A 23,445-nucleotide genomic window follows, 5' to 3' on the forward strand; every position below is an offset into this window, starting at 1 on the left:
AAGTACCCATCTTTGCAGCCTTTCAATGCCCATCAGTGTCTCCTATCAGTGCTGCATATCAGTGCCACCTCATCGGTGCCACCTTATCAGTGCCCATCAGTGAAGGAGAAAACTTTTTTACAAAATTTTATAACAAACAAAACTTTTTAATTTTTTTCAAAATTTTCGGTCTTTGTTTAGCAAAAAAAATAAAAACCACAGAGGTGATCAAATACCACCAAAAAAAGCTCTATTTGTAGGAACAAAATGATAAAAATTCTGTTTTGGGTACAGTATAGCATGACCGCAATTGTCATTTAAACAGCGACAGCGCAGAAAGCTGAAAATTGGCCTGGGCAGGGAGGTGTATAAGTGCCCTGTATTGAAGTGGTTAAATGTCTACTTATCTTTTTCCTTTGGTGTTGCTTCCTCACTCTCTGGACCTGTGGGATGTCACTCCATTCTGTTCCCTCACTTGCAAAAGGGATTCTGCATTGCGGCCAGTGAGGGAGCAACTTTAGGTAAAGCAGAGATTTACTTTGGTTAAACACTAGTGTGACGGCCTAATAAGAGAAACAAAAACACTTCATGTGCAGATGTTTGCAGTATTTAGGGGTTCTGTGCAAATACTTCTATTAAGTCAGAAACCCAGGCATTGAAATCTGTGTTTGCCCTAGGTTGGCCCATCTTCCCAGGCACTAAAGTTGGTGTCCCACTCCATGTGAGTGTCATTATTTTACATTATGGGAGGGGTGAGACCACCTAGAAAGGAGACAGAACTGTAAATGCTGGCAGATTAAGAAGTTAGTAAATGAAATGGCAAATTTGTGGCTAAAAAAATCTGTTTTGGGTAATCTGCCCGTGTGTTTTTTTTCTCCAAATATTTCTAAGCCCTTAAAACATAGAACATATTTTACTAAAGAACTTTTATCAGCTGCTGATGGGCAACTTATTTTGCATTTAAAAAGTATTCAGCTTAAGTTTTTGGCTCATTTTGGCAAAAGGGATGGTACATACATGGAATGATTGAGAAGTGTTCCTTGAGGTGGTGGCTGCTCTCTTAATTGAAATCTCAAGTGTTCTACTGTCCCACCTGCAGTAGTAAGGTAATCTTCCAGTGCTACGGTGGGTAAAATGAGCTGCTGGACCTTGTATAGTCACTATGAAAGGTTCACCGCCTTTATCCATAAAGCATTCTTCATTGCTGGAAGCTATAGTGCAGCTCTTATGAATGGAGGGGGCAGAAAGAACAGGCATAGCTGGCACTCTTGACATGTGCTTATGGCAGGTCCAGTGGCTTGTATTGCCCCCCCCTGCCCAAACACACACAAGCACTGGAGGATTACCACTGCAGGGGTATGGGGGAAGCAGAGGATGGAAGATTGTTTACTAAGAACAGCCACCAGCACAAGGGACAATTCTCATTCAATATACAGTTGTGCTCAAAAGTTTGCATACCCTGGCAGAAATTGTGAAATTTTGGCATTAATATTGAAAATATGACTAATCATGCCAAAAAACTGTCTTTTATTTAAGGATCGCAATCACATGAAGCCATTTATTATCATAGTTTTTTAGATCCTTTTTAAATCCTAATGAGAACAGAAATGGCCCTGATAAAAAGTTTACATACCCTGGAATGTTTGGCCTTGGTACAGACACAGAAGGTGGCGCACACACAGGTTAAAATTGCAATTAAAGGTTCACTTCCCACATTTGTGGCTTTTTAAATCACAATTTGGTGTCTGTGTATAGTTGTTGCATTTGTTAGCTCGCACATGAATACACTAAGCAGGCTAGGCACTGAGCCATGAGGAGGTAGAAAAGAACAGTCAAAAGACTGGGGGCCACTCTGTGCAAAACCCTTGCACAAAGGAGGTAAGTATAACACGTTTAAAAAAAAAAAAAAAAAACCTTTATAACCCCTTTTAACCTCCCTGGCGGTAATCCCGAGCATTGCTTGGGAGTTAATTTTCAGTACCAAAAGCGAAAACCCCAAGCCACACTCAGGATTACACCGTAGTATCCCTGTACTGTTACTTACCTTGTCCCTACGATCCCCGATGACCTCCTGCTGTGTCCTTTGGCGGATGCCGACATTCGACTTCAGGGTTCCCTTTCCTGTGAGCGCCGCGATGCAAGGGGGCAGAACGGGGCGGGAAATTCAAAAAGTTCAAAAGCTAACATGCACTCAATACATTGTAATCTGTTAGGATTACATTACTGTATCAAATCATTTCAACTCAGTTTTGTCCCTAGTGCTTTGTCCAGTGCCCTACCTGCAGTTTTACCGTTCTTTCTGCCTGGATACTGGAAAATGTCCATGGCATCCAAAAAGCGTCCCTTTTAGGTCAAAAGTGGTTTTAGACCAGCTATAAAACAACGATGGTGAATTAGAATCCCTTGCAGAATTGAGCGATAGTGATTTGTGGGGAAATTCGTCATCAGACACAAAGTGACGACCGTGACGATTTTGCAACTGAGCTCAGTGATGTACGAACTTGGTGCTCTATTGACTGTGGTAGCGCCCTCAAGATTCCCATTTACTGGAGCATCTGGTATGATAGTAGACATTGAACACGACAACCCCTTGGCATAATTACAATTATTTCTGACCGATGAGGTGAAAAAATTGTTACTGAGACAAACCGTTAAAAAGAGCAACAATTAGCTACTACATGAATCGGAAGTTTCCAAGAAGCCGAAAGTGGGAACCAGTGACCAAAGATGACATTTGGAAATTTCTTGACCTAATAATACTTCAGGGAGTGGTGAGGAAACCCCTGCAGAAGTGGTATTGGTCAACTAATAAATTACTTGCCACTCCATTCTTTGGCATGGTCATGAAATATTTACACTTTGAAAACAACAAAGAATTTGATGAAACTACTCCTGCACCAAAACCAAAGAAAATTTGGGAAGTATCTCAAATGATTCTAAAGAATTTCCAACGGAGCGACGTGCCAGAAAGATATCCACATAGATGAAAGTCTAATGGGCTACAAGGGAAGGCTCAGCTGGGTACAATACATTGCATCAGAGAGCACGATTTGGCGTAAAATCCTACATGCTATGCGAATCATCAACTGGCTACATTTGGAATTCAGAAACAGATCTCTATTGAACTGTTAGGGCTAGCTGGCACGACATGCCGCCAATATTTGGCAATAAGAAGCTGAAGACAAATGGTTGCCTGGCAGAAAGGCAAAATGATGGCACTGCGATGGCGTGACAAGATGTGTGCCTATTAAGTACAGTTCATAATGCCTCCACTGTTATGGTATGCACAAAAGGTGGGAAAGAAAGCAAGAAGCCACAAGTAGTGATGGACTACAATAACACCATGGGAGGTGTCGACAGAGCCGACCAAGCAATGACATTCTACAATGACAATGAGGAAACGGCAAAAGTACTACAAGAAGATCTTCAGACATCATCTTGAGCAATGCTTGTGGAATGCCTACATTCTGCTCAAGAAAAGGTGACAAACCTGTGATTCATTTGGAAAGTTGCCGAACGTATCTTTGTGAACCACCAAACACCATCAATGGCTGTGAATAAAGCTGGATGTCATGCTGTTGGCGTTGTCAACCCGGAACGCCTGACTGGTCGTCCCTTCATGGATATACATCCCACCAACCGAGAAAAAGTCAGCGCCTACAAGGATGTGTGTGATTTGTTGCTTGAAGCAAGATGACAGTGGAAACAAAATCGGAAAGGAAACCAGGTTCCATCATCCTGATTGTGACGTCGGACTTTGTGCAGTCCCCATGTTTCAAAATTTTTCATACCTGGGATCGGATGTTTACTAAACCAATATGCAGTGTCTAGTATTACAGTGACTAGTAATATTGCACCCTTGTTTGGACAAATTTCTGTGTTTTTGGTTTGAATAAATTATTGAATACAATGTAGTATTATGTGTTTAAAACTTTATCATACCCAGGATGTCTACTAGACTCTCTTGTTTGGGCAGATTTAAGTGAGTTATTCCTAAGAATTATAGGCCTACAATATAAAACAACAAATTTCCAAGCAAAACAATATACCACTTTGACATTCAAAAATACTGACCTAATCAGACTGCCAGGGAGGTTAAGAACAGAGGCAGCGTGACGCCATGCTGGTCCCGGAAACCGCCGGGCAGCCATCTTGCTGCTAACCGCATGCTGCCACCTACTGTCTGGCAGACCTGTCAGCAATCTCACATCACTGCATGGCCAGTTAAAGCAGTTGTACACCCCGCCTTCACATTTTTACCTACAGGCAAGCCTATAATAAGGCTTACCTGTAAGTAAAATGAATATCTCCTAAACCTGTACGGTTTTAAGAGATATTCAGCTTGCATGCAGCCGCTGACACCAGTGGCACATCTGCTCTGAAGGTCCGGCAGATGCTGTCATTGCGGCTCTGGCCACTTACAGTGTCGGAGCCGCGAACCTAGAAGAAACGCAGAGGGAACATGTCCGTTCCCTCAGCGGTGACCTGGTGGCGATGCTGGCGCTTTGTTCTAAGGTAAGTATTTCATAATGAGCTAGTGTGGTGTGTGTGTTTTTTTTTTTTTTTTTTTTTTTTTTTTTGTTATTTATTCTATTTTTTGCGGGCATACAACCGCTTTAACCCTTCCCCATGCTATCCAAAACGTTTAATTTTTTTTTTTTTTTGCCTGGAGTTGCACTTAAAAAATGCACCTGTTCCAACTTGCATACAAATTCAGCTTAAGAACAAACCTACAGCACCTATCTTGTTTGTAACCCGGGGACTGCCTGGATGTGTATGTTTATTTTATCTAACTGATATTCTTCTACACAGAACAGCACAAAGGACAATGTAATACGTCCAATATCAGAATTGCATGCTTAGGGTTCCTTCAGACCTATGCATTTATAGTAGCATATAGTAAAGGTGCATGTTGCTGTAACACCGATATGCACTTTGGTGCTATTCATTTAGAATGACCCCCTCAATGCACAAGTATAGTAGTAGCTGTCAACTGACTCATACTTAACCTTACAGTATGTGATAACACGCTAAAGGACGTCAAGGAAGAAACCTTGAGCTGCTCCAAAAACCTCACAATTTATTGTAACTTTTTTTTGGATAAAATTTGTTCAATGGCTCATCCAATAGTGTAGGCTACTACTATTGACAGCTATCAAAGTGTGGTGTGAAACATTGTGTAATCGCATGGTTTATATTACATTTAGATGTGTTATGCAGTCTGTTCATGATTCCAAATCATAAGGTTTCAGACTGGTTATCTTTAATGTTTTTATTCTGCTTTGGTGAGATTTGATACAGATATTTGCACATGCAGTAAGTAGTTGGTTTGCAACTAATTATATGTTAAAATTTAAATGTATAAGTTTGAAACGAAGCATTACAAAATGAATGAAATTTCAAAGGAATGGTGTAGGAAAGGTTCTCCGTGTGTTGGCATTAATTTTTTTTTTTTTGGATCTGATACGAATTTGTGAATTAGTCTGGAAAGACTAAGGCCCCTTCCACTCAAATGGTCCAATCAGGGCCTGTCTGTAAGGTTGGGTTTTTTTTAAGGTGGACCTGATCAGACCCTCAATTCACCTCTATAAAGACCGGCAGGTGTAAATGGACTTGTGTCTGTTTACAGCAGCCTACCTCCAATCAGTCCACAAAAAAAACGGAAGGGGATCTGTCCCCCTCTGTCTAGGCAGATCAGATCAGAGGATAGTCGGGTGTAAATGAACAGCAAAGTTTACATCCGACCATCCATGGAGTACAGTGGGCTACTCTGCATAAACTTGGCAGACACCGATCTGTCATTTGCCTAGTCTGTTCTGATCAGCGGACTAAAATCCCTCCTGATCCAAACAGAGTCCATCCTGTGTGAAAGGGGCCTTTAGAGGACAAGGTTTGAATTCTGATTAGAATCCTCTAGAGCAACGTTGAGTTGGGTTTATTGTTCTAATTTACCAGACTTTTAGGTTTAAGCACGGCATATCCTACTTTTCCCATATCCAAAATTATTTTATTCTCACATATAAGGCTATGTGAATTAGAGGTGCGCATCTTCACTGGTCTCCCGATTCGATTCGATCACGATTATCTGGTCAACAATTCGATTCCGCAATGCATCACGATTACCGACGAACTCCCACTTCCGCTTGGGCTGCCTAGGCGGCCCTTCCACTCTGCAATCTTCTGGGACACATCACAGGTCCCAAAAGATTGCCTGGCTATTCAGGACAGTGCAGTGAGACATGCGCACCTGGCTGTGAAGCTGCAAGCTGTCAAAGCCAGATGCCCACAGTAGTATTGCCAGCGCCGTGGACAGGCAGGGTAGAGAAGGGAGGGTTTGGGTGGCCACGTCCCTGGATTGTGGGGACAGGTGAGTGTCTTTTAAGTAAAAGTCAGAAGATACACTTTTTTTGTAGCTGCTGACTTTTTAATAAACAAAAAATTTACTGGGACTCCGCTTTGAATTAAAAATAACCTCACTCCCTTAACCACTTCAGCCCCGGAAGATTTGGCTGCTGAATGACCAGGTCATTTTTTTGCGATACGGCACTGCGTTACTTTAACTGACAATTGCGCGGTCGTGCGATGTTGTACCTAAACAAAATTGACGTCCTTTTTTTCCCACAAATAGAGCTTTCTTTTGGTGGTATTTGATCACCTCTGCAGTTTTTATTTTTTGCGCGATAAACAAAAAAGACCAATTTTGAAAATAACACAATACTTTGTACTTTTTGCTATAATAAATATCCCCTGGAAGCCAATTGGCTACCATGCACAGATTCTGTGTGCTCCAGAATGGTAGTTGTGCACGGCTGTGATAGGAAAATCAGGATTCTGCATATTCCTGCACTGCAGCACTCTGACCTTTTGGGTGACACATCCCTCTGTCTGTACACAGGGATGTGTCACCAATAAATATATACACACACACACACACACACACACACACACACACACACACACACACACACACACACACACACACTTTATTCTATGGATGTGGTAGATGCAGTCATTATGGCAACTAAAGAACACTGATAGGACATCAGGTGCTGTCCCTATAATAAGGAGGATCTCACACTGTACACACAGTATGATGAATGGACACACGTGATCATCCTCCACCTGGTGGCCCTCACATTGGGCTCGAAGGGACACAAGCGGACTGTGATGGACTTCACCGATTTCAGCACCAGCTCCACTCCACTGGCCGCTGCCATCTTTCCCACACGCTATCAACAAGGCGACCAATCAGAGGAGACAGCAGACTCCTCCCTGCTACGCTGCTGGAGAGCATTCCGGGAAATGTAGTTGCTCTCCAGTCTCGCGTCTCTCCTGACGTCAGTGGAGAATTTTCAGCCCTGCCCGCCTCTCTTCTGATTTGTTAGTGACAGTCAGCGGGCGGGGCTGAGAATTCTCTGCTGATGCAAGGAGAGCTGGAAGTGAGAGGAGAGAGGCGGGCATTGTACACAACAGGGGATACACTCGGTGCGCTCTCCCGGGAGGGGCAGGGAAATGGCGTCACCAGCAATCGATTTTCTACAGTCGCATGCATCGATGCCGCATCGGGGACACCCGAATCGCGATGCATCGATGCAGCGATTAATTTCAGCACCCCTAATGTGAATGCAAAAAAACCTAAACTCCGAAAGGGTCTAAAATACATTTTACCTGAACGTATGGTGTCTTTGGCTTTCTTCCCAATCTGATACCCATGTACACAATCCGTATTCTGGTCGGATAGATATTCACCCATTTTCTACCAGCCTTCAATCACAAAAAAAGGGTTTAAGTCAACTTATTGATTCTCTAGATCAGTGTTTCTCAACCTTTTTCCAGTTGGGGCACCCTTAAAAAGTATTTTCAGTCTTGAGGCACCCCAGTCCAAGGCTTAGTTCACGTTACTGTGTGTTGCGGAACATGCGCAAAATCGCACTCGTTCCTGACACACAGACAAATGCTCTGCTCTTTAGGGGTGCCATTAATTCTTAATGGTACCTCACACATTGGAAAATGTGGGGTGCTTTTGGTTCAGTGCAATTTAAAAAAAAAAAAAAAAAAAAAAGGTCGGATTTCCTTCCCTGAATTTTTGTGGTTAGGGAAGCCCATTGAAATGAATGGGCTGCACTACATGCAGCAACACAGATGTGAACCAAGGGCTTGTTCACATGTCGGGTTGGAGGGGTGGTAAAAGCACATGGTTAAGCTGTTTTTACCACCCCCAAATTCTTCCCCTTTAGCTGCAGAGACAACAGCTGGGGGTGTACACATGTTGTGGCTGCAGCTGGAGGTATACCCAGGGTGAATGGGGCTGAACCGCAACTACCCTGCAACTGTGTACATTGCACGGTTGCAGTGTAGTGATGCTGCATTAAAACAGGTGGTGAGGAGGCAACATAATGCCTCTTTACCGCCTGTCAAATGCCTCTGAAAAGCGATCTGTGCATAGGTTGCTTTTCAGAGGAGAAGCAGTCCTTGCTGCTATCACAAACAAGACCTACAAAAGCAGTTCTGATGGTACAGGAATGGGGGGGGGGGGTGCCAGGATTAAAAGTAACATACATACACATACACACACACACACACACATATATATACAGACACATACACGTACACACACGCATACAGACACATACATACAGACACTTGTACATACGCACATGCAGACACGTGCACACACATATGCAGACACATGCACCACACATGTACAAACACACATACAGACAGACACATGCGCACACACATGTACAAACACACATACTGACACACATACAGACAGACACTCACATGCGCACACACACACACACACACACAGACACATGCGCACAAACACACATACAGACGTACACACACACACACATACAGACAGACACTCACATGCTCACGCACATACAGACACATGCACACACATACCAGACACATGCACACACACACATACAGACACATGCACACATACACATGCGCACACACACACATGTACAAACACACATACACACAGACAGTCAGACACTCACATGCACACACACACAGACACAAGTATAAAGCCCTTTTAAAACGAATCTAGCTTCTAGCACAGTACCTTTCCAGTTTCCTCATTCAGCCAGGTACTGCACTGTAGGGGGAAGCAGAGAGCACAGCACACTCCCCTGCACTTTACTTTCACTTTGCTGATGGTTGACGGAGCTTCTCACAGTGCCGATGTACAGTTCGTCAGGGGATCGGGAGATCAGGCTCATCTGAGAGCCCTTCTCTCCCCTGATCCCGCGGCACACCTGAGAACCTCTGACGGCACACTGGTTGAGAAAGGCTGCTCTAGATCATATGATTCAGATAATGTATTTTATTTGGTTTAGATCATTAGATTTTTGCAAGGGAAAACTGGATTACATTTTCTGAAAACTGCTGTATATATATAATCAGCAAGATACTGGCCTTGCAATTTAGTGATTTTTGTGCCTTTTTAAAGTCCAAATGAAAATTTTGGTTTAAATTGGTTCCATGTACATTCTAATAACGAATGTTAAAAGTCTTATGCCCCGTACACACGGTCGGATTTTCCGATGGAAAATGTCCGATCGGAGTGTGTTGTCGGAAATTCCGACCGTGTGTGGGCTCCATCGGACATTTTCCATCGGATTTTCCGACACACAAAGTTGGAGAGCAGGAGATAAAATTTTCCGACAACAAAATCCGTTGTCGAAAATTCCGATCGTGTGTACACAAATCCGACAAAGTGCCACGCATGCTCAGAATAAATAAAGAGATGAAAGCTATTGGCCACTGCCCCGTTTATAGTCCCGACGTACGTGTTTTACGTCACCGCGTTCAGAACTTTGTGTGACCGTGTGTATGCATGACAAGTTTGAGCCAACATCCGTCGGAAAAAATCCTAGGATTTTGTTGTCGGAATGTCCGAACAAAGTCTGACCGTGTGTACAGGGCATAAGAGTGGGTTCACATTACCTGTTGCTGTAACATGCACACATTATGTGTGTTTTGCTGCAGTTCCATTTATTTTAAATACCACCTCAAAGCAGTACCATGCTTGCAGTGCATTCCTGCAAAAAGGGTCTGGTGTGGTTTTGACTTCATGGCGCGCATTGGTAGCACAATTTTAAAATGAATGGGTTGCCTTAACCTGCAGCATGGTAATGCATGTTAAGGTATTAGACAGGTGTGAACCTGGCTCTTTGTGTGGAAGCAGTGGTGCCTCTGCAGAGGTCCATCATGCCACCGCTACGTCAGAGCTATAATAGATATTCAGTGGAACTTGTATTTATCCTGCATTTGAGCCCTAGTCGTTTACTGGGTAGACCATGATTCTAATTAATTTGAGTTCAGATGATGCAAAGTTTGCATCCCACTACAACAGAAAATGGTGGTGAGTGTTTTATTAATAACATATCTGAAAATGCAGGTATTGGTTTAACAAAAGTTAAATCCTTGAGTAGGTTTTCACTAATGCCATTGAAGTAGTTTATGGGTGAACTTTATAAAAGTCACTGAAGCCCTTTCTAGTACTGTTGCAGCAAATGATGGTTTTAACTCTGTATCACCCTAGTCATTGCTAGGATCTGATTGGTAGGTCTAGCTGTAAAAATCAAGCTCATTTGTTCTCCTGTGCTTGAAACGGCATGGGGCTTCATAAAACAACTGCTCTCGCCAGGAACTAATCAAATTATTCTGCATTACATTTCAGGTTTGATGACATTGATATGCCATCAGCTGTGAAATATTTAATGGCAACTGATGCCAATCTCCAAGTGCTAGGAGCAGCCTATATACAGCACCGCTGTTACAGTGATTCAGAAGCTAAGAAACAGGTGAGTGATTGTTTACACCTGGCAAGTTTCAGTATAATTAGTGTGAACACAAAATAGCTTCTAACCCATCATGGGCTTAAACCTGATTATACTCATGGCAGTTTCATATTGCGTATATTATTTAGGCTCGAAGTTTGCAGGCCATCCCCAAGCTGGTGAAATTGTTCAATCACTCCAACCAAGAGGTGCAGCGCCATGCCACAGGAGCAATGCGCAATCTGATCTACGACAGCCCTGAGAACAAGATGTCACTGGTGGAGGAAAATGGCATCTATGAGCTTCTACTGGCACTTAAAGAACAAGATGATGAACTCAAAAAGAATGTAACCGGTACGCTTTATGTATTTTCTACTTATAAACTGTTACAGAGAATGTATCCTGCTCAGTGTAAAGCAGCGGAATAATTCGTGATTAAACAGGCACAGTTCTTCCCACCCACCATTGGGCACCACCATTTTATGTATTGAACAACATAGAGAAGGTGAAGTCAAGTTGTCCTTCACAGCCCCCAGGTCAAAAACACTTCTATTTATTGCGATAACCACATGTCACTGCTCAGTAGTGGGACAAGGTTCTTTAGAACCAAAGAGGTAATGCCAAAAGAGAAATTACTCAATGTCTCCATCCTCAGCCAATCAGAGGAAGCTTTGTATTCATTGATAGAATACATTTCTTGCTCTGAGCGGCTGAGCGCTGCAGCAGTAGACGCTTCTGTGTTCCGGGTATGAGACAGGAAGTCTCGGCTCACACCCAGACACAGAGACGCAGTGCAGTATGCTGTATGTAGCCTCAGCTACATAGTTTATACTGCACATCACGCGGCCTCACAGGTTAGCGATTCACTTAGTTCGTTTAGGCCAGGTTGGCCCAAACGAGCTATGTTAAATGTGTGGAAAGATGGAATTCTTCTTTAACTATAACTTAACTTTACTTCACTAACTTTAACAGTGATTACAAAATGAGTTGTGTAGTAACTAAATATGCTAAAGTAATATTACATGAGTTGTCCTGTCCTGTTAAATTTAAATTATTAAAAATTATTAAATATGAATATTTATGAAAAAATATTTTTTTAAAAAATGTAAAAGTGGTTAAACAGGCAAACTCCTCACCTGATTTTAACCCACCCATGTATTAGCCATACCTCCCAACTTTTTGAGATGGGAACGAGGGACACCTATCAGCAAAAGTATGTAGGCATAGGATATAACCCCTGCCACATACCTTAAAGGAGAATTATATAAAAATTTAAAAAATGGCTAATTAAACCCACGCATGCTTTTTTTTATTTGCTACTATTATTCCTTTATACTAGATTTTTCAATTTACAAATGCAGCAATTTAGAAATTGGGAGAAAAGTTTTTGCATTGGGAAACATTTTTGAAAGCTAGATAAATCAGGGACAGTCCCCAAAATCAGACAGTTGAGAGCTATGTGTATTAACACAGTGTCTACATCTCAGTAGTAGAACCTTTTGTAAATGGTGAACAACTTCATCTTGACATTGCTTTTTCGACTAAAATATTCTCATTCAGACACCAGAAAGTAGCGATAAAGGTACAGTAAAAACTATAGCCCCTGGTTTAACTAATGTTGGCCATAGATTATTTGGGGGAGGGGGGGGGGACAAAAAAAAATTAAAGCTTTCCACCATCTACACAAGTGAGGTAGATGGTGAAATCTTCTGTACTGTGCTATTGTATTCTGACAGCAGGGAATCCTCCCCTGTCAGACTACTATTATCAGTGCTGCAGTCAATTGGCTGTAGCCGGCTGATTGAGAATCATTTTTCAACAAGCCAATTCGACAGCCACTTACAATAGAGGTGATCGAGGACCGGAAAAGTCCTTGATCCTCTCTATGGTCTAGGTCTGGGCCTCTGCTTAAAACAAAAAACAAGAAAAAATGTGTGTGTGTGTGTGTGTTTTGAAGGTTCTAAGTCATTTTCCAAGCAAAAAATACTTGTAATTTTACTTGTAAACAAAAACTGTCAGAAAAGGCCTGGTCTTCAAGTGGTTAAAAGCCAAATTTATTTCTTCCACTTTTTATTTTGTTTTTTTTTTAGGGATTTTATGGAACTTGTCTTCCAGTGATAACCTGAAATCAAGACTGGCACGTGATACTCTAAGTCCCCTGACAGAGAGGGTGCTGTTTCCACTCTCTGGATCATCAGGCTCTGCACTCATCCAGCAGAATGCATCAGAGGCTGAGATATTTTACAATGCCACTGGCTTTCTCAGGTATGAATGAAACTTACTGGGCTGTTCAAAGTAGGCGGGTTGGGACAAAATGGATTATTTGTCAGATCCATGTTCTGTGTTCTTCTAAAGGAACCTGAGTTCTGCCAGTGAGGAGACACGTCAGAAGATGCGAGAGTGTCCTGCGCTGGTGGACGCCCTGGTTGCATACATAAACCAAGCTCTACAGGCTGGAAAATCTGAAGACAAGGTGAGGAGTTATAATGCTTTGTGTATCAAAGCAATTGTTACCTCTTTGTTTAAAAAATAAAATAAAAATAGTTTTCACTTTTTGTTTTTTTTTTTGTTTTTTAATCCGTTGTTGCATATTGGTGCTGCTGATCCCATGCATCGTTTTTTTTTTTAGTCACTTTCTACCTTCATACATGCAATCCAGAATGGCTGCATAGCATTTTTCAGGGCAGATTTCCTAAACAGTGGATCGTGAGTCCTACAATTGTAGTCTCTATTGAAGGCTTGTATGACAACATAGGAGAACAAATTGGAGACAGAAGTGTGGTCACTTCATTACAGTAAGGGATTAAACAAAGACCTTCATGACAGGATTACCATGTATTTTATTAAAAGCTGCCTATTTAAGACTAATAAAAAAAAATTTACATTTACTTTAGCTATAGGCTGTTGTAAAACAGAGCTGCAGAATCTACTGCGACTACAGTAGTCTTGGAACTGGCTGTGGACAGTACCAGGATGCATTTACTCAATACCAGGCTTCTGATCCAGGCTCTAGTGGAGCTCAAGGCAACCACAATGCAGAATATCTACAGTTACAGGGATTGCATGTGAGCGCCAGTGTTTCTCTTGGAACAGATCAGAACTGAGACAATGCTCTACCACACTAGGCAATAATTCAATAATTAACGCTGTGTCTTGGTCTAGGCCAACAAGGCCAAGGCCTAGGGCGGCACTTTGCAGGGGGGCAGCATGAAGAGTCCCTGCCAGCTTCCGCTACACTTTCAGTGTAGTGCCAGTCATATGGGGCGGACTGGCTGGGAGGCAGATCGGTCTAGCGGCCGCACTGCTGCCAGTATGATAATACTGACAGGGCACGATCGGGGTGGGGACAGCCCATACATATGTAGGGGGCCCGGGTGTCCCGAAGGGCCCAACAAATGAGTTGTGCGGACGGCATTCCTCAACTTTGGGGGGGCCTGCCGCTCCTAGTTTTGACTGTCTTATCACAGTGGCCCTCTCATCGGACCTCTCACCTAAGTTCTCAGCTACAGAGATACCGATGCCATGTCGGAAGGCTGGAAAAGAAAGTCAGCTGACGGGCGAGGGCCAGTAAAGTCAGGGGGAGGAGCTCTCCACTGTGTGAGGAGACCTCATGTCGGGAGAGGTGCAGTGGAGACACGTGGAGGGAGCCAGGCAGGCTGAAAGGAAAACCACACCAGTTGAGTGGGAATAGCAGGACAACTACCTAGCTGCCACATGGCTTCTAATCTGGGTAGTAGGGATGGTGCCGATGCAAGGGAGACTGAGATGGTCAGCTCCACTTAGGAGGTTGCTATATATTATAGTGACTTGCCATAGATCTCAGCTACTGGTAATCTATATAGGAGGTAGGTGTTAATGTTTTATACAGTAGCTGACTAGATTATATAGCATGGGGTACCCAGGGTAGAAGGAAAGCGACACTATTTGGGTGAAACTGGCCCTTACCTAGCTGCCAAAGGGGTTTTAATGTAGGGACACTGAGAAGGTCAGCTATACCTGTCAGGTAGGTAGTAGGACTATCCTACAATCCTTTGCTTGTGTCAGTTGTACATATTAAGGAATCCATGTTTTTCGATTATTTATTTTTTTTCTTGCTAAAATGCAGCATTCAACTATCTTGCCAAACTATATATATATATATATATATATATATATATATATATATATATATATATATATATATATATATATTATATTATATTAGTATACTTAATATATATATATATGTATGTTTATTTATTCCTTTGTTTCTTTGATATCAATGGTACTGAGATCATTTTTGGCCATGGTAAACCCAGAGAAAGAGAGATGTAACTATAACTGAAATGAGCATGACTGAGGCTGTTTGTCTTACTACGTTGATTTATGCAAAGGGTTGGCCATTATTAATAAATACAACTTTTATGTACCTTTTCTAGAGCGTTGAAAATGCAGTATGTGTGCTCAGAAACTTGTCCTACCGACTGTATGATGAGTTGCCCCCATCTTCCCTGCAAAGGCTGGAAGGAACCCAGAGGGGACGCACTGCAGCAGGAGATGGTGTGGGTTGTTTCACCCCTCAGAGCCGGAAACTGAAAGAGGTAATTATTTAAAACTCGCTGCCATAAACTATTTGACACAATTATACTGAGATATAGCCAACTTTTAAAACTGCAGGTAAAAGCACAGGAAATGTCAAGTAATCCTTAGATGAAGTGTATTTTCCACACTCTCTATATTTTTATCAACTTGCAATGTACTTCTTGCCTTGCTGGAAAATTTTAATACTCTAGAAGAGTTCACTCCTTTCCTTGTTGCATGGCAAAGGCCTCCCCTCTTTTGAGAGTGTCTACTACTTTGTGCTGGCCCAGCTCCTGCACCCCTCCCTTCACCTCCCTACATAATCCTTTTTATGTAGCTTCTGGGGAAGGCGCAAAAGGGAATACAGGTACTATAGAATGTCACTTGCGTGAGAGCTGCTGACATCACAATCAAGATGGTGGCACCCAGCGGGACATCTGCACAAGAGAGGCTTTTAAAGGTACATAACATGCATAAAATATGTTAACGCGAAAGTAAATTCTACTGTCAGACAGTGAGAAGACCGGCTTTTTATTGCAGAAGAGATGTTACGGGGTTGATTTGCTGAAACTGGAAAGTGCAAAATCTGGTGCAGCTGTGCATGGTAGCCAATCAGCTTTTAACTTCAGCTTCTTCAATTGAGCTTTGGAAGCTGATTGGTTTATGTTCAGAGCTGCACCAGATTTTGCACTCTTCTGTTTTAGTAAATCAACTTCTATATGTCTCTTCTGCAATTCGATTCAACTACCTGCCTGCTCTGTTTCCTCCGGCATGTACACTGAGCTGTGCACATGCAGCTCAACTTGCATAGCTAGTCCTGGTCTCTGTGTGCTGGGATGACCGCCTTCTGCGCATGCACAGGACTGAGGTCATACAGTTGCAACCAATGAGGATGGCAGAAGATGTCGACTAGGAATAAGATTGTCTGAGTGAAGGTAAGTTTTTAGTTCTGCTTTAAATACGCCTAAAATTTTATGGGAAGATCTTTGTTGAAATGAATGATCTGGTGACAGGATCTTCTTCCTTCCTTTTTTTTTTTTTTTAAGTACGATAACATCTTCTTTGAGTCAATGATTGAGCCTCGCAGAACATTGTTTTATGCTCCTGTTGCTTATGGAACACCCAAAACTCCCATATGGTTATAGATTGTAAATATGTCAGTGAGGACTGGCTATTAGTGTATCCGAGACTTACAGGAAGCCAGAGGCTGACTCAGTCCACCATGTTCCAGCTAGAACTAAATTAGCACTTTTGGGTGACTTAATTAAAGTTCCACCACACAGGTGATATTTGTTTTACCTTTCTTTGTTGCTCATGCCCAGACTTACACTGTACCTCACTCTTTCTCACAGCAACAGGGCACAGACCTTGCCACTTTTGCAGAGATCTCAAAGGATCCGAAGGGGATGGAGTGGTTGTGGCATCCACAGATTGTCCATCTATACAACCGACTACTGCAGCAATGTGAACTCAACAGACACACAACAGAGGCGGCAGCAGGAGCGCTACAGAATATCACAGCTGGAGATCGCAGGGTAAGCAATGTCCTAGCCTGTTTGATCAGTGAATACTTGTCCAAGGCCTGAAAATGACTGCAAGTATTTATAATGTGATCGCTTGATTTTGGATAAATTGGCCTGTGTATTTTTAAGGCTTTGGTAGCAATATGCCCTAAAAGGAATACTACAATATAAACTATAAACACTGTGGGGTTGAGTTACTAAAACTGGAGAGTGCAAAATTTGGTGCAGCTCTACGTAGAAACCAATCGGCTTTCAGTTTTATTTGTCAAACCTTAATTGAAAAAGCAAAAGTTAGAAGCTGATTGGCTACCATGCACAGCCGCACCAGATTTTGCACACTCCAGTTTTAGTAAATCAACCCCAATATTCTGTGGAAAAACTCATATTAAACCTGTAGAAGGTATTCAATGTAGTAGAATGTGGTAAGAAGCTGAGAGATGTCCTTTTGACATGACGTAAGAGTCATTGTAGGGTGTGATGGGTATGATTTGATTGGCTTATATCTTTTTGAAATGTGCAGTTTTAGAGCTTTGTATGTAAATATGTTTGTGCTTTAACAGTGGGCAGCTGTCATGAGCCAGGTGGCGCTGGAACAAGAACGAATTCTGAACCCCGTCTTGGACCGTTTGAGGACTGCAGATCACAGTCAGCTGCGCTCCCTAACGGGGCTCATCCGCAATCTGTCAAGACATGCCAAGAACAAGGATGAGATGTGTGAGTGCTCAACCTTCTTCTCATATATTGATCATTTTGTTTACCATGTATTAGGTTTTAATTATGCTGATTACTGACCACCTGTAATCCATTATACTGGATTCTTGTTGCACTAAAATAACTTTTCTGCATGGAGAACCTCCAGGCAGCAAAGTCAATTGCCTGCCTATGCAATTGAAGACATTTATTAACTTTCATAAAGTCAAAAAGTTTACAGAGTTTTATATACATTTGCATTGCAGCCACATAAAGCAGAGCTTTTACAGTGCCTAGGCTTCTTGCAAATTGGCCTGACTGCCTCTGCCTCTGGCAGGGCCAGAGTGAAAGTTTATTTTATTAGTTTAGCATCTTTACTTAAATCTTACCTTGCTTTACTCTGCATCAACAGAGTTCAAATTTTATATGAATATATAGAATTAGATGGACTGTAGTCTTTCATCCTTGCTAATTATGTCATTGATGTTACAGCCACCAAGCTAGTCAGCCATCTTCTAGAGAAGCTTCCTGGGGACAGCAATGATAAAAGTCCTCCTTCTGAAGTCATCGTGAACATTATCGCTGTGCTCAATAACCTGACTGTGGCTGGACCTCTCGCAGCACGGGATATAGTATATTTCAATGGGCTCAGCAAACTGATGTACATCAAGAGGAATCGTGATGGGTAAGTGGTGCTAGATAAGACAAGTACTCAGGACATTGTTTAAAGCTAGGCCTAATACCAGAACCAGAGGTGAGATCTAGCTGGTAGCTATAGTTTAATTATCCACTTTTAATGGACCTTCATGCTAAATACTTTGATATATTTTTTATATATTTTAACATTACAAACACGTGAGGCAGACCCCCCCCCCCCCCCCCAACACTGTCATAAGTTGGTGTATAGATGGATCAGGATTTTCATATACAGGTGCATCTCATAAAATTAGAATATCATCAAAGTTAATTTATTTCAGTAATTCAATTCAAAAAGTGAAACTCCTATATTTTATATTGACGCTTTACACACAGAGTGATATTTCAAGCATTTCTTTCTTTTATTTTGATGATTATGGCTGGCTTACAGCTAGTGAAAAAACAAAATTCAGTATCTCAGAAAATTTTGAATATTACATAAGACCAATTTAAAAAAAAAGATTTTTAATACAGAAATGTTTACTGAAAAGTTTATCCATGTACAGTATAGTATGCACTCAATACTTGGTCGGGGCTTCTTTTTGCATGAATTACTGCATCGGGTTTAGGTCAGGCGAGTTTGCTGGCCAATCAAGCACAGTGATACCATGATCATTAAACCAGGTATTGGTACTTTTGGCAGTGTTGGGAGGTGCCACGTCCTGCTGGAAAATTAAATCTGCATCTCCATAAAGCTGGTCAGCAGAGGGAAGCATGAAGTGTATACAGGCATACCCCACTTTGGGGGTACACAATGGGGTTTATTTACTAAAATTGGAGAGTGCAAAATCAGGCTCACTTCTGCATAGAAACCAATGAGCTTCGAGGTTTTATTACCAAAGCTTTAATTGAGCAAGCTGGGGTTAGAAGCTCATTGGTTTCTTTGCAGAAGTGAGCCTGATTTTGCACTTTCCAGCTTTAGTAAATAAACCAGATGGAGTGTCCTAAAGAACGATTTTAGGGACTTAGGAGCTAAATTGAGGAAAAGGACCTCCAAGGTAGTGTTCTCAGGAATACTACCGGTACATCGAGCCACACCAGAGAGGCAGAGGGAGATTAGGGAAGTAAACAAGTGGCTGAAGAGCTGGTGTAGTAAGGAGGGGTTTGGGTTCCTGGAGGACTGGGCCGACTTCTCAGTCGGTAACCGGTACTATAGAAGGGACGGACTGCACCTAAATGAGGAGGGTGCAGATCTGCTGGGAATGAAGATGGCCAAAAAGTTAGAGGGGTTTTTAAACTAGGCGATGGGGGGGAGGGTCCAGAGACAGTGATAGCCAGCGCGGAAGATATTCCAGAGGGTAGTATTGGGGGCATTAGTGGTAGGTTAACCAAAGCACAAAAACACAAGGTGAGTATAGTAGCAAGTCCAAGTTGCAATCTTGAAACACCCAATACGAGGACAATATGCGACCGGTCTAAACTATGTGGCATGTTCACCAATGCCAGGAGCCTGGCGGACAAGATGGGTGAACTAGAGATACTGTTGTACAAGGAGGATTTGGATTTTGTGGGAATTTCAGAGACCTGGTTCAACAGCTCTCATGATTGGCTGGCAAACATTCAAGGGTATACCCTATACCGCAAGGATAGAGAGGGTAAAAAAGGGGGAGGGGTATGCCTATATATCAAGAATAATGTACAAGTGAATGTGAGAGATGACATCACTGAGGGGGCTAGGGAGGAGGTGGAATCTTTATGGGTAGAGCTCCAAAGGGATGAAGCTAAGGGGAAAATAATACTGGGAGTATGCTATAGGCCCCCTAACCTGAGGGAGGAAGTGGAGACGGATCTCCTATCACAAATTGGATTAGCAGCAAGGATGGGAAGTGTTATCATAATGGGGGATTTTAATTATCCAGACATAGACTGGGCGGAGGGAACCGCGCATTCATTTAAGGCTCGCCAGTTCCTTAATGTCTTGCAGGACAATTTTATGGGTCAGATGGTAGACGCACCAACTAGAAATAAAACATTACTAGATCTACTGATTACCAACAATACAGACCTGATAACAGATGTGGAAATACGGGGCAATTTAGGTAACAGCGATCACAGGTCAATTAGTTTCAGTATAAATCACACAAATAGGAGACATGTAGGGAACACAAAGACACTGAATTTCAAAAGAGCCAACTTCCCTAAACTACAAACCTTGCTAAAAGGCATAAATTGGGATAAAATATTAGGAACAAAGAATACAGAGGAGAGATGGGTTTGCTTTAAGAGCATATTAAATAAGGGCATTAGCCAATGTATCCCATTGGGTAATAAATTTAAAAGAGCGAACAAACATCCTGGATGGCTTAACTCCAATGTAAAAATGCATATAAAAGCAAAGGAGAAGGCCTTCAAAAAATACAAGGTTGAGGGATCATCCACAGCATTCAGAATTTATAAAGAATGCAATAAGAAATGTAAGGGTGCAATTAGGATGGCTAAGATAGAACATGAAAGACACATAGCGGAGGAGAGCAAAAAAAATCCCAAGAAATTCTTTAAGTATGTAAACAGTAAAAAAGGGAGGACAGACCATATTGGCCCCATAAAGAATGAGGAAGGACATCTGGTTACAAAGGATGGGGAGATGGCAGAGGTATTGAATTTATTCTTCTCCTCAGTATTCACGAGTGAATCGGGGGGCTTCAGTAACCAAAACTGCAGTGTTTATCCTCATGACACAACACAGGAAGCACCTACATGGTTAACAGAGGACGGAATTAAAATTAGACTTGAGAAACTTAACATTAATAAATCACCGGGACCAGATGGCTTGCATCCGAGGGTACTTAGGGAACTCAGTCAGGTGATTGCCAGACCGTTGTTCCTAATTTTTACAGACAGTCTATTGACTGGAATGGTGCCAGCTGATTGGAGAAAAGCCAATGTAGCACCAATATTTAAAAAGGGCCCAAAAAACATCCCTGGGAATTACAGACCAGTTAGCCTAACATCAATAGTATGTAAACTCTTGGAGGGGATGATAAGTGACTATATACAAGATTTTAGTAATAAGAATGATATCATTAGCAGTAATCAGCATGGATTCATGAAGAATCGTTCTTGCCAAACCAATCTATTAACCTTCTATGAGGAGGTGAGTTGCCATCTAGATAAAGGAAGGCCCGTAGACGTGGTGTATCTGGATTTTGCAAAAGCATTTGACACAGTTCCCCATAAACGTTTACTGTACAAAATAAGGTGCGTTGGCATGGACCATAGGGTGAGTACATGGATTGAAAACTGGCTACAAGGGCGTGTTCAGAGGGTGGTGATAAATGGGGAGTACTCAGAATGGTCAGGGGTGGGTAGTGGGGTCCCCCAGGGTTCTGTGCTGGGACCAATCCTATTTAATTTGTTCATAAATGACCTGGAGGATGGGATAAACAGTTCCATCTCTGTATTTGCAGACGATACTAAGCTAAGCAGGGCAATAACTTCTCCGCAGGATGTGGAAATCTTGCAAAAAGACCTGAACAAATTAATGGGGTGGGCGACTACATGGCAAATGAGGTTCAATGTAGAAAAATGTAAAATAATGCATTTGGGTGGCAAAAATATGAATGCAATCTATACACTGGGGGGAGAACCTCTGGGGGAATCTAGGATGGAAAAGGACTTGGGGGTCCTAGTGGATGATAGGCTCAGCAACGGCATGCAATGCCAAGCTGCTGCTAATAAAGCAAACAGAATATTGGCATGCATTAAAAGGGGGATCAACTGCAGAGATAAAACGATAATTCTCCCGCTCTACAAGACTCTGGTCCGCCCGCACCTGGAGTATGCTGTCCAGTTCTGGGCACCAGTCCTCAGGAGGGACGTACTGGAAATGGAGCGAGTACAAAGAAGGGCAACAAAGCTAATAAAGGGTCTGGAGGATCTTAGTTATGAGGAAAGGTTGCGAGCACTGAACTTATTCTCTCTGGAGAAGAGACGCTTGAGAGGGGATATGATTTCAATTTACAAATACTGTACTGGTGACCCCACAATAGGGATAAAACTTTTTCGCAGAAGAGAGTTTAATAAGACTCGTGGCCACTCATTGCAATTAGAGGAAAAGAGGTTTAACCTTAAACTACGTAGAGGGTTCTTTACTGTAAGAGCGGCAAGGATGTGGAATTCCCTTCCACAGGCGGTGGTCTCAGCGGGGAGCATTGATAGCTTCAAGAAACTATTAGATAATCACCTGAATGACCGCAATATACAGGGATATGTAATGTAATACTGACACATAATCACACACATAGGTTGGACTTGATGGACTTGTGTCTTTTTTCAACCTCACCTACTATGTAACTATGTAACTATGTAACCCTATTGTGTACTTAAAAGTGGGGAATGCCTGTATCTAGATCCATTGACATTTGAGTTAAGGGGTCACTTTCCTAAGCTCTGATGGGTCCAAAGAGGGAGGTGCCTGAAATGAAAGTAGTATGTTTAGTAGCATAAAGAAAGCACCAGATATATGGTTGGCAGTGCAGTTCCATTTTATTCCATGAGAATAAGAAAGAAAACTCATTCTAGGTATTTACAGATCCCCCCTGCATCAGGGCGAAGTTGGGTGAAAGCTGGACTGAGAATGGGTGTCCTGTAGTAGACGTCTTGAGTATAGATGGGGTCTGCTCTGGTCGTTGCTCTAGTAGACAACTAGATCAGTGAACAAGGCAGGCCCTTAAAATGAGGAATTGGCTAATTTAGAGAGACTTCCTCTCAGTTCCTGTTGTATCTATGGAACCTGCAATGGAATTATAGGAATTGAACTTAATTCTCCCCAAAGGGACAGTTTTTTTTTTTTTTTGTCCCTAGATTTACTTTCGAACAGAAGAAAAACAAATAAAAAGACCATTTGTATGTATCATGCTAAACTTTAAAGCAGATAACTCCACTTTTCTGGAAAAATCTATATCTATCTAAGATAGATAATCTCATATACATTTGCTGCACAAGCCATATTGAGATTTTGTGGTGGTAAAGTGGTTGTAAACCCTCACATGTACCCAGTAAAGTGACTGGCTTCAGGTGATATAGAGCGAAAACCAATCCACCTACATAAGCTGTAAATGTTTTACAGCTGTCTTTCCCCTACATTCATTCAAAGTGCAGAATTTATACAAAATCTCTCAGCTCTGAAAAGCAGGGGGTGGAGAACTGAAGTTAAATCAGTGAGGAGAGCTCTGAAAGCTGATTGGAGGCAAGGGGCATAT

General features: G+C 42.1%; 1 protein-coding gene across 3 annotated transcripts in view; it reads left to right on the forward strand.

The window, feature by feature from the left end:
• Positions 1–23,445, forward strand: part of PKP3 (plakophilin 3) — a 157,450-nt gene that overhangs the window by 127,349 nt on the left and 6,656 nt on the right. For all 3 annotated transcript variants that reach the window (XM_073604686.1, XM_073604687.1, XM_073604685.1), the window contains 8 exons: positions 10,676–10,799; positions 10,925–11,129; positions 12,866–13,040; positions 13,131–13,248; positions 15,194–15,355; positions 16,688–16,870; positions 17,419–17,572; positions 18,041–18,233. In XM_073604686.1, coding sequence (XP_073460787.1) covers positions 10,676–10,799; positions 10,925–11,129; positions 12,866–13,040; positions 13,131–13,248; positions 15,194–15,355; positions 16,688–16,870; positions 17,419–17,572; positions 18,041–18,233 — 1,314 coding nt within the window. The remainder of the gene's footprint in view (positions 1–10,675; positions 10,800–10,924; positions 11,130–12,865; positions 13,041–13,130; positions 13,249–15,193; positions 15,356–16,687; positions 16,871–17,418; positions 17,573–18,040; positions 18,234–23,445) is intronic.

Source organism: Aquarana catesbeiana, linkage group LG11 (genome assembly GCF_042186555.1).
Source record: "Aquarana catesbeiana isolate 2022-GZ linkage group LG11, ASM4218655v1, whole genome shotgun sequence".
Taxonomy (NCBI): Eukaryota; Metazoa; Chordata; class Amphibia; order Anura; family Ranidae; genus Aquarana; species Aquarana catesbeiana.